The following is a 13,824-nucleotide window of genomic DNA, read 5'->3' on the forward strand; positions in this document are numbered from 1 at the left end:
AAGTTTTCAGGACAAATATCGTTTCTTTTAATGAGTACTATCGTTTGGCACAAGCTCTATCGATTACTTGAGGTAATTTGATAATATACTTGCACTCAATTAATGTCTATATTCATCCATGAGACGAAATTACAGTCTTGATGATTCATTTTTAAAGATATAGACACAGTAAGACAGAGAATTTGAGGAAGTAGTTCGTTGAGGTAATATTGATGGAAAGTTGCCAAATGTGTACTTCTGGATCCGATATGTCTTAAACAGTATTAACAGCTTTCCTTTGTATCCTCGGAACAAATTCCCTCGGGTTTCATGAAAGTCTCGGATCCAAAGATTCTTTACCTTTCCACACTGTTTCTATCTCATCTACTGCACTTTTGATCAACTGCAGAAGCTTATGCAAAGATTTGAACCATCCTTAGAAATTTCGCGGATGATTCTCTTGATGAAAGCTGCGAAGGTGGAGTTTCTGGAAAGGCTCCTGAGGCGATCAAATAGACCGGTGATAAAATGCTTAATTTAAACGTCTGGTAACGAGCAAAAAGAGCAGACCGTTTGCTCGGCCGGCGACGGTAATAAGAGTCTAGCGACGATGTTCGTCGCTAAAGTGATCGATACGTCGAAGCGGGCGCTCGCAATTACGACTCGATGAGGAATTGCGTTGCTCTAATTAAGCTTCTATGGGTCGGGGGTGCCATTTAGAAGGGCCAGGGCGCCATTTACATCGACTCGGTACGAGGAAGGAAGTGCCACGATGACGTCACGCGCTTGGGTCCCGATCGTTCCATTATTTTTACGTTTTACATACATCGGCCAGCGGATTACTTAATGCGAAGGGAGAAGCCACTTTCTCTCTCTCGTGTAATGCGTCTTTAAGGCAGTATGTCGGTGCGTGACCGAGCCTACGGGAGAGCTTCGTGCCATAGCTTGTTGCAAAACCGGTATATTATAATACTTCCCGTCGACTGTACGGTGACTCGCGTAACATAGAACAGTTTCCGCTACGTATTCCCCTCCGACATCGGCTATTTACCGTGGCCGATCGAGGACCAACGGGTCCTCGTTGCCTCTAATCCGAGACGTAACGATGGCCCGGCACCAGTCTCTTTGCGAATTATTCAACGCTTTCACTAGTTTTCTCGCGCAAATGAGGCAGCCAAGATGTTATCGAACGAAAGATTGATGCATTAGCGGTCATAGGTTTCGCTGTAGGAGATAATCTTGTAATCGAATATCGCGGTTTAGGTTTGACTCGTACAGAATACACGGATTCCATTCTTATACTTTCTATTATTTGACCGCGCGGTTTATGATCTTGCGGAGATCCGTGCTAACGGTAGCATTCCCGTTCCCACGAATATTTCTAAAAGTGAAACGTTATCTGTGGGCTTCTTTGTCACTCCACCGTGTAAAGATCTTCCCGCTTAGCTTTGGATCATCTGTTTTCACTTTCATTCTAGCTTTCATTGTCAGCTCGACGCGTCTTGGAACCTCGTGGAACGTAAACTCTAAACATAAATCATAGCAATTAGCGAAATTATTAGGACGTCTGGATGGCTGATTCGTTTTGCAAGGATGTTAAAGAAGTTCTACGAGCGTAACATTTCAAAGCAACCGGCAAAATATCAATAAGTTATTTTGTTTTTCTGTTTACTCTAAACATTAAAACATCGTCTTTTGGTTTCTCGCGAAAGAACGAAACAACTTTACGAACGACAACACATTCACTGTTTACGTAGCCAAACTCTACTGACAGAAAGACAGTCGTTTTTCTAAAGCATTGACAAGTATATGCAAGAAAGGAAAATATGCACATGTGTATACTAACCGAGTATTCTGACAGACGATCGATACGAAACGGGTTCTTCGGAGAGGAAAGGTATCCATAAACGAGAATCGTACATACACAATGTTACGTGAGAACGTTGCTTCTCGATGCGATGTAATAAGCACGCGTCGATTATGATGTAACTCGAAATAATCAAGTGTAATAAGCAACAGGGTATTAAAAATCTGCACGACCTTCGAGCGCAGTACACGAAATCGTAATATCACGGATCGCGCGCCACGTGCACGAGGATTCGCCTTTATTATCTTCTCGCAAACAATAGGCGTGCACGAAGACCACACGCAAAGCTGCTCGCGACTCGGATGCGCTCAATCGAAGTGTGAAGTTGTATTCACTCCGGAAACGTAGTTTCTCTGGTCCTTTTATCTACACTGATCCACCGATTAAACTACATCGCTGTGCATTTAACTCGTAAGTCTTGCCCGTCAACGTTAACGTCGGAAGTGCCTTTGTTGGAGCCACGAACGCTCTGCGTGTTCATAAACAGGCTAGTTAATTGTGCGCGATGCTTTCGAACTATAATTATTATTTTCTGTCGTTTGTATTTTTAATAAATTTTCCATTGGAATATTTTCAATTGGAAAGGATATGAATGCCTCGAGCAATTTCTTTTATTTTAAAAAATAACCGTGTTTGAGTCTGATGCGAACCTCAAAATATGCGTCTTTGTCATTTAGCTTTCAATCTCAAATATTTTGTTTGTCGGAAACGAATAACAAAGAATCGGATAATCACCCTCTAGTAGCAGACATTTTGCAAGCCTGTGACTATGATTTCACTTTACATAAAAAGATCATTTAACTCGTTGTGTGCGTTACGTAGCTTGTCTCGTAATTGACGGTGTAACCGTAATGGAACTGATTCTACACGGAGAAGTAAGTTTCTTAAGAGTACGCAGTGTTATCCCATAGCAATCTATTTAGAAAATTAATTGAATGCAGAAAACATTGAATAGCAAGTAACCATGCCTGTTCACGACTTTCCGTTTCTACTTAAAAACACCGGCCGATGCGTGCGGGGGAAATATTTTGTTTTACGCTTTCGTTTTATTCATGCATAGTCGCTGGCTTTCCAGTTCTGCTTGCTAAGAGATACTCTGTACTATTAAGAGCACAAATCGACGGAAATGTCTCCCTGTGCAAATCAAGCGAAGTGGTCGACGTTCATTCGAAAACCAAAGCAAGAACTGTTGCGTCACGCTCGGCTCTATCGACGCAAATGCCTGTTCTTCCGACTGTGAAAAGAATAACGAGATAACTCATGCGGATTAGGATGCAACGCGAGGTACAATGCTCGTGATTCACTCGGACGGATAAAAATCGCGCGCAGAGGAAAACCGACGGACGAGCTGTGCAGGCAATCGCAAAACGGAAAACGAGGCGATTCACGTCGAGCCGCTATTACCTGAAGAGTAACGTAATTATTTTTTCCTGTTGGATTGCGGTCCGGAGCCGGTCCAAAGTTCCACATCTAGGTCAAACACGTTGATGAAAATTACACGGCAGCGCGAATTAGATAACACGATGACAATTGAATAATGTCGACGGTGATTAACGGGCCCGTTATTACGACGACGAGCTACCTTGCCTTCAAAATATAGAAATAGAGTGGAACGTCGATCAACCGGCTTCGTCAGGTCCGACAGAGCTCGGATGAATCGAGACTGTACAACAAACAACTGAAAATTAAATTTATATACATCAAACAACGAATAAAAGTTTTTGTATATTACACAGTGGTACCTTTTCAAAAAATTCGAAATAGATAATCGATATTCGAAATAGCTATTGATATTTGGCTAAAGCTCTATAATTGGAATATATTTGGCTGAAATTTTTCACTGACATTGATTTTATGTTTATCTGCCAATGATAGTCGATTAACAGGTAAACATAAAGTCTATATCGGTGAAGCGAGGGTCGATGAAAATATTGTCCGTCAAAGGGCGTAGATCAAGACACTGTGATTTGATATAAATCCGTTCTGTCGACTCAAAAGGGGACAAGAAATTGTATTGAATTTTTCCGCCGAATATCTAACATTAAAGCTATCAAGCTCTAAACGTGGTTAATGTTTACTGTTTTATGACAACAAAATGGGATTAATTTAAACTTTCTAAGAGTTTTATTATTATAGGTACTTCAATGAAGAAGTTTATATAAGAATTTCTAACAAAATCATTTTTATGATATCAGGAATTTTGAAAGTGTTAACTATTTTATAATGCTTCTAGTGCTAACTAAATAAGACCCGGATAATCAAAATCGCGGCTAATCAAGACCGAGGAAGAAATCGGATCTCTGTTAATCGAGATTTCACAATACGAGCGAGAGATACCATCTACTATTCACGATGAATGATTCCACCTCGGGAATGCTTTACGTGACTTGAACCTGTATTACAAACTAACGTACTGTAATAATTTGCAGGACTGAGAAATTTTATGATAAGTCACTGTAAAATTAAAATGTATGCGTTATAAATCTTCCGACCTGAAACTACACCAGTAGATGAATGTTGCTCAATGTCGTTCGTATATTAAAAAAGATTGTACGATACAACACAAGGCAACTTAATTGGATCTAATAATTACAGCAATTAAAGGAATAATATACGAAATGTCTAATTCAAACGAAAGTAATAGAATTTCATTTCGACGCGATTAGAAAATGTCTGAAAATAGCCGTAGTTGGCTATAGCCAACCATAGTTATAAATAGCCATAGCTCAGACGATATAATTGAACAAAATTATTTAAAATATTTCATTGTATCAATGGATTAACCTTTCTCAAACTTGTGCTATCTTACTGATTCGATAAGCCAAACTTGTGGAATAATTTAATATTTTTAATATTTTATTCTATCTAATGTTTATTTATAAAATTGCTCCTTTAACTTATCAGTATTATCATTCTTCGTATTAATGTTTCGTGACCATGCTGGTCAATTTAAAATCAATATGTTCCCAGTTCATGAATATATTTTTAAAAATCTAATTGTGATGATATCGTGACGTTATAATTTCGACTTTCTTTGAAGCGAGAGAGAGCGAAAGAGAGAGATAATTGAAGGTGTTGTCGGATGAGGTTTCGTAAACGAGTTCCTTTATTGGCAAAGTTGTGTTTTCAAGTATTCACAGTAAATTATGAATTAAACAAAGAATATTTATGAAAATTTGTACCTCTATGATCTATTTTGACGAGACGTTAATAAAAAATGTACAATACATTCCAATAGATTTAGATAGAAACATGGGCGTGGGTGATGATGTTTGAGGGGGTTATAAGAACACATACGGTTGACGAAGATAAGTACGACTATAATTAACTTGGCAAGCATGTTCAAACTATTGAGACGGTGTTACGCTGCCTCATACAAGGACTGCCCATTATCGCTCTTAAATAGTTGAAATTTGTCTGCAAGTGCAAGCTTAAATGTTCCAATGGCGAATGCATTAAGCTTTATTGTCTTCTTAGAATTACACTTAACTGTGTTCACACGTTGGTGATTTATAAAGTGACAATTTATGAACACGCGAGAGAAACAATTGATAACTGACATGTAAACTGATAACACTTGTTTCGTTCCACTATATTTACAAAATGTACATTACACTAGATTTAGCCTTATGGCTAGGAATCGGACTTAGTTTACAATGACCAATGTAATATAATAATTTACAAAATTAAATCAACTCATGCCCTCATTCATTCGTTACCATTAAGCCCTCCATTCACTTCCCGTATCCTAATTGTAACTACACTATTCTATGCAATCGTTTTTTACTATTTATTTTTCATCTTTACTTTATCTCGTCTATTTTTCGTCTTTTCTTTCGTAGCCTTCCAAATCATTCTGTAAAGTTTTTACCCCGTTTCCCGCTTAGTACTTCTATAACGTCGATCCTCTCTGTTTGCCAACAGACTTTCGTTAGGTTATTCAAATTCTCGAAAGTATCTTCGCATAGATGGCAGATGAGTTGCACGATTTGTTCTGTAAACTTGTCATTTACACGTATCTGTACGTGCTAATATTTTTTTTATTGATCTGTTCTATTATATTATATCCTTCCCCGTCTCTCTACATTCCTCTTTACCGATGGTTTACATTGCTTTGGCCAAAATTCGCCATTCTCCCGCCCACCAGAACGATCTTTTTAGGCCACGTGCATTGAGTCATCCGTGAAACAAAAAGTACAGCGCAGCATAGAAATCGCGGGCAAAAAAAGTAGCTTGCGAGCCGAGGCACGTTGGTATGCAACTCGGAACGTACCAGCTCGTGAATATCATCTGTCCGTCGATAAACGCAAGCGTATATTGTCCGACCGTCCGAAATGACCCACTTTTGCCGGCCTCAGAAAGAGAAGTCGCTGGTACGCGTCCATCTACGCGAAGGTCGTTGCTCATCGTACCCGGCAGGTGCAATATATCCTGCCGGACCAGCATCGCAAATGTTCCCTGCGTTCCGAAAGCGCGCCGCTCTCGATCCTCGCGGCATGCAAACACGGGTCGGTCTCGATCACGTAAGATCCGTCAGTTAGTTAAAGGTGGTACGCGAATGCGTGATTCACGTGGCAATGTCGAGCGAGACTTACTCATAGACTCCGATGATCTTGAAACCGTGATCGCCCGTGGACAATTAAGCGACCAGCCCACGGACCGCCAGGCAATTAACAAACTGCGAATCGTCTCGATCTTCCCTGAAGTTGAGCAACTTTCGGACGGCTCGTTCGTGACGATGTTTTATTGCGTTTCCACAAACCTCTTCCGTTTGAACCTCGGTGACCTCGAGCAGCCCCAGATCGCTCGTAGCGATTTCTCGTCGCTTCGAGCCACCAAATGGATGGTTTCTGCGAGTAGAATACCGTGAAAAGTTACTCTCCTATTTTTCAAGATTTCTAGGCGTGCATTGCCCTTCGAAAGTTTGACACGCGTATCAGTTCTTAAAATATTTCCTCTCTGGGGAATAATTTGCTTGCTTATCGCTTCGTATCCATCGTCTTCAAGTAATGTTTTTTTTGGCACGATTAGCTAGAATAATTAGTATACGAAAATTCATCTTCGTGTAATGTTCTTTTCACACGATTAGGATAATTGTTACATTTGAAAATTCTAAAATAAAATACCAATATTATAACGTGATTGTAATCATATTTAATCTCGACCTTAAGGGTTACAAAATGGTGGTGATAAGCCCATTATTCTGTTCAAGATTGGTATACTTGCAGTAAAGTTCTCTTAACTCGATTAGGATAATTATTATATGAAAATTCTTAAGTAAAATACCAAGATTATAATATTGTTGCAATCATATTTAATCATAACCGTACGGCTAGAGATACGTGTATTTAACATACTCATATTCACGCAGGGCAGAGGTGTGTACTAGAGCAACATATGCTCATCAGGCTTTCATATTCAACAGGCCGTATTCACGCATTCGCTTTAAAACACTGCACCTGGTTGAATCAAAGGAACCTCCAATCTGGACCCCTACACGGATTAAACGATCTGCGTCTCCCGATGTGCTCGAATCTGCGAACGAGCCAGCTGCGATGCTGGCATAATGATCTGATTGGTAGTTATCACCTGTTCGATGGAGTACGCAATATAGTTCGAGGCGCCGCGACGGTCTTAGGGTTCGCAGGAAGTGTGTTACGTAAAACAATGTTAATCGTATTTAGAGATGCTTGCACTGATCTCGAGCATTACAAAGGCCGTGAGTCACGAGAAAATGTAAAAATAGCGTATTACTATTTCATACCCACACGCACAGGTCTCGCTTGAACTTATGTACTTATTATCTTATGAAACCGAGAACTACAACTCTCAAGGATTTTAACTTAGCGAGGGAACATGTTTTTCTGCATTGTCGTTTCTCGAACGTTGTTTTCTTTTCTGAGTTTCGGGAATTCCTGAATTGTCAATTAATTTATTCGCGATTCCAGGTTTCTTTTGAAAAGTTCTGTACAGATGTACGATTCTAAATATAGTTGCTTATCGGAAAATATTATATTTGAAGGATAGAGAAACAAAATAAGACGGAAAAGAATCGTATAAATTAACACGTTCACGCCGGCGCCGATATTCACGATTTTATCTGTGAGTCAGCGCCAGAAATTTACAAAAATTAAATAATTATGTTAAGTTTATAATATTGAATTTCTATGTTTTTACTATTGAATATCTGTTTATAATGTTCAGATAAAATAACATGAACCTATTTTGTAGTATCTATTTTGTGAAATACAAGCAAAATAAACAAATGTACGCTGCCCACGGGTCTGACACGCATGACCCACGCATGATCACGCATGAGGTGGGTCAAGCCGTCGTCAACGTGTTAAAAGCTGAATTCGCTTCTTGATTAATACTGTATGTAAATTTTGTAGAACTAATGGTATTTGTTTCACGGTTGCATCAATTAACGATCTGTTGATGTATTTGCTGAACGGGCTTTGTGTTTGGATATCAAAATTCCAGGAATTGAGATCTGGTTTTCTGCTTATGTCAGTTTTATACAAAATACATTTGCCACCTTACTGCTTTTTGAATTTGTCACTTCTATCGTAAAAATAGACTTATAGTACTTTCAAGCAATCACGACTATTTTAAGTCTGACATCCGCTACTGCGTCGTCTAGATGCAAAGTAGTTTTTGTTAACGAACTCGATATGCTGCGCCATTTTATTTGATATCGCATATAGTGACATATTTGTTTATTACGAAGGTAAATATCCAAATTATGCAGCAGTTATAGGTAATCTATGACCCGCGAGTCAGCCAATGACCCATTTGATAAGTGAACAAATATATTTGTTTGTATAATAATCAGAATTATAATTTTGAATTTTTATGTTTAAAATTAGCGACCACGTCGTAATTATTTTCACAATAAAATATATCACATATGAGTTAATTTTCACCCACAGCAAAAGAGGTTACCGACACCTGCTATATAGTACAACGTTGAAGTGAGCTTATTTCAAATGGGTGATGTGAAAAATTACTTTCCTGCGCATCGTCGCTTAATGAGAAAATAAGAATAAATGAGAATCTACTTCAGGGTGTCGCGATAACGTGGCAGGGCGCGTTTAAGATTGAACCGTAGGTTGTTGAACTCGGCTAGACGGCTACCTGTAAGCCGGAATTACATGCGATCAATTAAAAAAAACACGTTCGTTAGGCTGCATTGTTGGATATGTGTTTTTACTCGTCGTTGATTGATCCGAGTGAATCAGACGTTCGATATTAAAATAAAATAAAATAAAAAAGAGAAGTGACGAGACGGTTGCGCAACCACGGCCAATTGGTCTCAAGTATGTAGGCCAACGGAAGAAGAAAATTGGGGACGATAACGTAGCACGTGGAATTGCGAAGAAGTCTTTCTACGTGCTGTTAGGCTCGTGACATCAGCATCGAAACAATTTCGAAGCTGAATTTGGCGATCGATTTCCGTTTGTCTTTGGGCATCGCAACGATTACGCGATCGATCGGTAGTACCTAATTCAGAACCGATTGCACTTACAAAACAATGATGTAAAGTTCCGCAAGGTTCACCCTTCCCCGGGATTATTAGATGTCCACTCTGTACTCCGTCCTTCTCCCTGACCGTAGGTTTGCGAAGTCATGCGACAGCCTTACTCCGGTTCGTACCAGAGGGGAAAAAGTTCCATCAATCGACAAAAGTTCACGTGCACGTAATTTGCGAGCTAGGGTAAAACCGCATCCCTTATCTCCTGACAATAATTTGCCGCGTGCATTTCTGTCGCTTTATCGCGGAACGAGTATTCCAAGTCTTGGAAAAGCATTTCAAGCGACATCTACTATTTGCAGATCCAGAGATAGAGCAAAATGGGCTACGGAACGGAGATGGATGGCTGCGGACGGTGTATGAAGTACTCACTCTTCTTCGTCAATTTCGTCATCTTTGTAAGCATCAGAGACCACGTATTGAGACCACTTTTTCTAGTTGAGCTTCCATTACTTGCTCGATTCCTCGTTAAAGTCATCCAATTGGTTTAAATGTAATGACTCAACTGCGGATTTGTATGCAAAATAAAAATTGGTTACGTCAGTTGCAAAAATTAAAAGCTGAATGAATAGCTATAATAATTCAAATAAATTCTAAATAATACATCTTTCTATTATTTTAAATTGTTTGGATTGTGTCAGACTTTTTCATCGGCAATAATTTAGTAAATTTCCTAATTTCTAATTTCCTAATTCCTAATCCTAAAAAAAAATCCTAGCAAAATAAAGAAATTTTCGAATGCAAAGAAATATGAAATTTTTCAGCTCGGCGGAGTGGCCATAGTGGCACTGGCAGCATGGGCTATGGTGGACAAAGTGCCATGGATTGGCGAACTGGTGGGCAACGATCTCTTAACAGGGGCGATCTACGTTCTGCTCGCTGGCGGTATCATCGTGGCTATTATCTCGTTTTTCGGATGCATCGGCGCGTCGCGAGAAGTCAAGTGCATGCTTCTCACGGTAAAGCTCCCTTTCGCTCGTATACCGATGTCGTCGTTCGCGGTGTGAATTCTAAACGGCCGAATTCTGAACGATTTCAGTACTTTATCATCGTGTTCCTGCTGTTCGTGACAATGCTAATTGGTGGAGTCCTCGCGTACGTGTTCCGTGAGAAGTTGGTGAACACACTGCAAAGGGAAATGTCGAGTTCGATGAGAGTTTACGATAGTCGCAAGAATGTCAGGGAAGCATGGGACACGACGCAATCCACGGTGAGTATTGAAACCTATCGGTAATTTGAAAACAATCCTCGTACGAACTTTATGTTAACACTATTCAGTAGGCGAGACAATTACCCGTTAAACGTTTCAACCATTTTTTTAACCAAACATAAGGTACGTATATTTTTTTCATCGGGTCCATGTGACCAAAACGCCATAAGTTTGTATGAATATCGTGGGAAGGTTAAAAGTGAACTTGAACTTTGCGTACGTATTATTGTATCACCTGTTTCTCGCGAATCAAATTGCTAGCATCGTGAAAATTATGAAGCCTGTTTCCCTCTGCAGTACAGTTGTTAGCGACAAATTTTGTTTCCCAACCGAATGGGATGGATCAAGCTGAATTGTTAACTATTTGGTTAGTACAATACACCTCATTAACGCTCTGCGAATGGCATAGAGAAACCTTGTTTTCATGTTTCGTCGTGTTTACGACATTCGCGCAGCTAAAAGGAGTTAGTATTAATTATAGTGATCAAATCTGTTCGGAGAATGCCACTGCAACTATATTACAAGCATAATTATAGTTAGCTAATTGTTTTACGTAAGTACGAGGAACAAGAAACGCGCCATATTAACATCAGCTTGGAGATCCTTTCTGCGCTATTGTCAAAGTTTGTTATCCGTGATGCGAAAATTTCACAACATGAAATAAATTGAACCGTTGATCCGACTCTAATCGATATTTTTCTTTCGACTTCAGCTCCACTGCTGTGGCGTAACTGGATGGCGAGACTGGGGAAGTCTGGGTTTAAACGTTCCGGCGAGTTGTTGTCGCGAAATTCAGCCTGGCCAGGTAAAGATCAATTTCCTTAACGAGCTAGTTCTCGCGGATGGTAAAGTTAGTCGTCCACGGATCCATGCATACGGGATTGTAGTAATTAGTGATTCACGCCGTGTTCGCGTTTGGATCAAGTATTTCTCTTCGAATTGAGAGAGAGAGATAAATTACCCGTCTTCTCGCGGATTAATTACCTTCAGCTAGACTGGCTCCGGTAATTAATAAGTCGTCTTAATTAATATCTGCAAGCCAACCGATTGCTTCGAATTTCTACATTAGAAATTGTTTGTAACGTGCAAGAACATGCGATTTAAAATTACAATGCACAGCATGCATCTGTTTATTCAAAAGTATCAGCTAAAATCGGTGCAAGTGTATTCTGCTCTCAGCATATATGAAAGTGCATTTCACTCGTAGAATAATCTGAGAAATAACAGAAGCTAATAAGGATTTGCTTTGTTCCTTTAATCACAGCAAGTTAGAACGTTGCGTAGTAGCTGTGCAGACGACCTTTGTGACTGTACAATCTTCGATGAAGTAACAGCTTTTTGAAGTTGTATTTAATTCGATCGTTGAATTAAGTAGCCGGTGAAATCGTAATTGTCGATTTACAAGAATTACTTAGCAATTTAGACGTCGTGGTTTTATGCAACATTGTTGGTTCGATTACCTACTGTCGATTCAACAGGTCTCTGCAATCGTACCAACGAACGGTAATGAATCTCAGCTCGAATTTGCTTTCAAGGATGTCTGCACCCGTGCAATTTAACTTAAACGATCCCAGAGAATTTCGAAACATCGACGACCTATTGATTACGTTCAGAAAAGCCTCCGCTGCGTCGCAACCTCTCGGTCAGCCTCGGCACTGTTTCGCGTCTCACGCTTTCACCGGTTCGATCGACTTTCCCAAGCCGAATCGTTTCTCATGCGGTTTCTCATCGATCTGTTGCAGCGGTTCAACTGCAACGCTGGACCAGACACGGTGAATCCCTCGAATGCCTACCTCGAAGGTTGCATCAACAGCACCCGGATTTACATGCGGAAGCACGCGACGATCATGGGTGGCGCTGGTATTGCAGTCGCGTGTCTGATGGTAGGAAATAGCTTTCTCCGCTTACGGTTCAATATAATAACTACGAATTTTCACTATCGAACCAATATAATTACTGATACATCATTTACATCATTGTTAATTAGTAAACTGCAAGGTTTTTTTCAAGATTTCGAATTTACAGCCTTGGACATCATTTCAGGTAGAATAACAGTTTTTAAACTGGACCAAACTAGACAAATTTACCAAAGTTTAATTTCTATGAGATTTTAGGATTAGTTTACTGTACAATGTGTAAAAGTTTTTCGTTGAAAATTTCATCGAAATCGGATAATTATGTATTGTCTAGAGAACAAGTTTGTTCATCATCTCAAAAATATTTTCAGACTTGTCAATATATATATCCCTCTCTGGCTGTATAAAGATAACTAAAAATATCTTTTCTGGTTTCAGTAAAAAGCATTTCACTATTATATAACAAGTTTTAGAAAATTAAGAAAATTAAGATGGTGTCTTATTTCATTTATCTATTAAGATATATATTTTTAAATCGAAAAATTTGGATTGATACTCTAATTTTGTACAGATAGCTGCGGGGTGGGTTAAATATATTTTAATTGGTAACGACTTGATTGCAGTTCTTCGGAATGATATTCTCGTGTGCGCTCTTCAAGATGATAGAATGACGAGAGGGTGATGTGGTCTAAAGACACCTCGGTACGTCGAGGCAAAGCTAATGAAGACCAAGTGGATGGCAACCGTCCTCGAGCGACTCATACGAATTCATAATCAACGTCATCATCGTCATTGAGTGTACCTAGCTGAAGTATGAAAATCAAAATGCATCTCCACGCGCATCTACTCTTTCAATGTACAGTCCTCATCGTTTTGTTACATTTAGCATTACTCAATGTACCTTTATTTACTGTCTTTTTATCTTTCTGTAATTTATAGAGGTATAACATAAGCGTTCTCGTTTAAGTGTATGATGTATTATATATAATTATTATCGTTAATACATTGTGTACCTTCCGCGCGAAATAAAAACAACGTGTACGAAATAACCCAATATTTGTGGTAAATATATATTCACACTAAATCTACGAGCTGGTCAAGATGACCGAACTCTCATTTTTTTTTTTCAAATTGTTCACGTTACGAAGACTTATAAGGAATTATTAAATAAATTCCTTTGGCCAAGCTCACGGTGTAATCATAATGGCGAATCAAAAAGTAAGTGTAATCAAAAAGTCGAATTCAGGTAAGACAAGTTAGTCGTTTTTCAAACTTCAATGTGAAATCTGTTCCTCGTCGAAAGATACTCAAATGGTTTACTCGCTCATTCAAATCTCAAAGGAACTAGACAGAATATCTTTTAACTGGGAAAACCTGC

The 13,824-nt window shown here is 39.2% G+C and overlaps 1 protein-coding gene across 1 annotated transcript in view; it reads left to right on the forward strand.

The window, feature by feature from the left end:
• Window positions 1–13,500, forward strand: part of Tsp74f (Tetraspanin 74F) — a 16,988-nt gene extending 3,488 nt beyond the window's left edge. The window contains exons 2-7 of the mRNA XM_078192878.1: window positions 9,683–9,778; window positions 10,145–10,339; window positions 10,420–10,590; window positions 11,303–11,395; window positions 12,333–12,473; window positions 13,070–13,500. Of these exons, the coding sequence (XP_078049004.1) occupies window positions 9,701–9,778; window positions 10,145–10,339; window positions 10,420–10,590; window positions 11,303–11,395; window positions 12,333–12,473; window positions 13,070–13,117 (726 nt within the window). The 5' untranslated portion in view covers window positions 9,683–9,700 and the 3' untranslated portion in view covers window positions 13,118–13,500. The remainder of the gene's footprint in view (window positions 1–9,682; window positions 9,779–10,144; window positions 10,340–10,419; window positions 10,591–11,302; window positions 11,396–12,332; window positions 12,474–13,069) is intronic.
• The last annotated feature ends 324 nt before the right edge of the window (window positions 13,501–13,824 follow it).

The sequence above is a fragment of the Augochlora pura genome, chromosome 10 (genome assembly GCF_028453695.1).
Source record: "Augochlora pura isolate Apur16 chromosome 10, APUR_v2.2.1, whole genome shotgun sequence".
In the NCBI taxonomy this organism is placed as follows: domain Eukaryota; kingdom Metazoa; phylum Arthropoda; class Insecta; order Hymenoptera; family Halictidae; genus Augochlora; species Augochlora pura.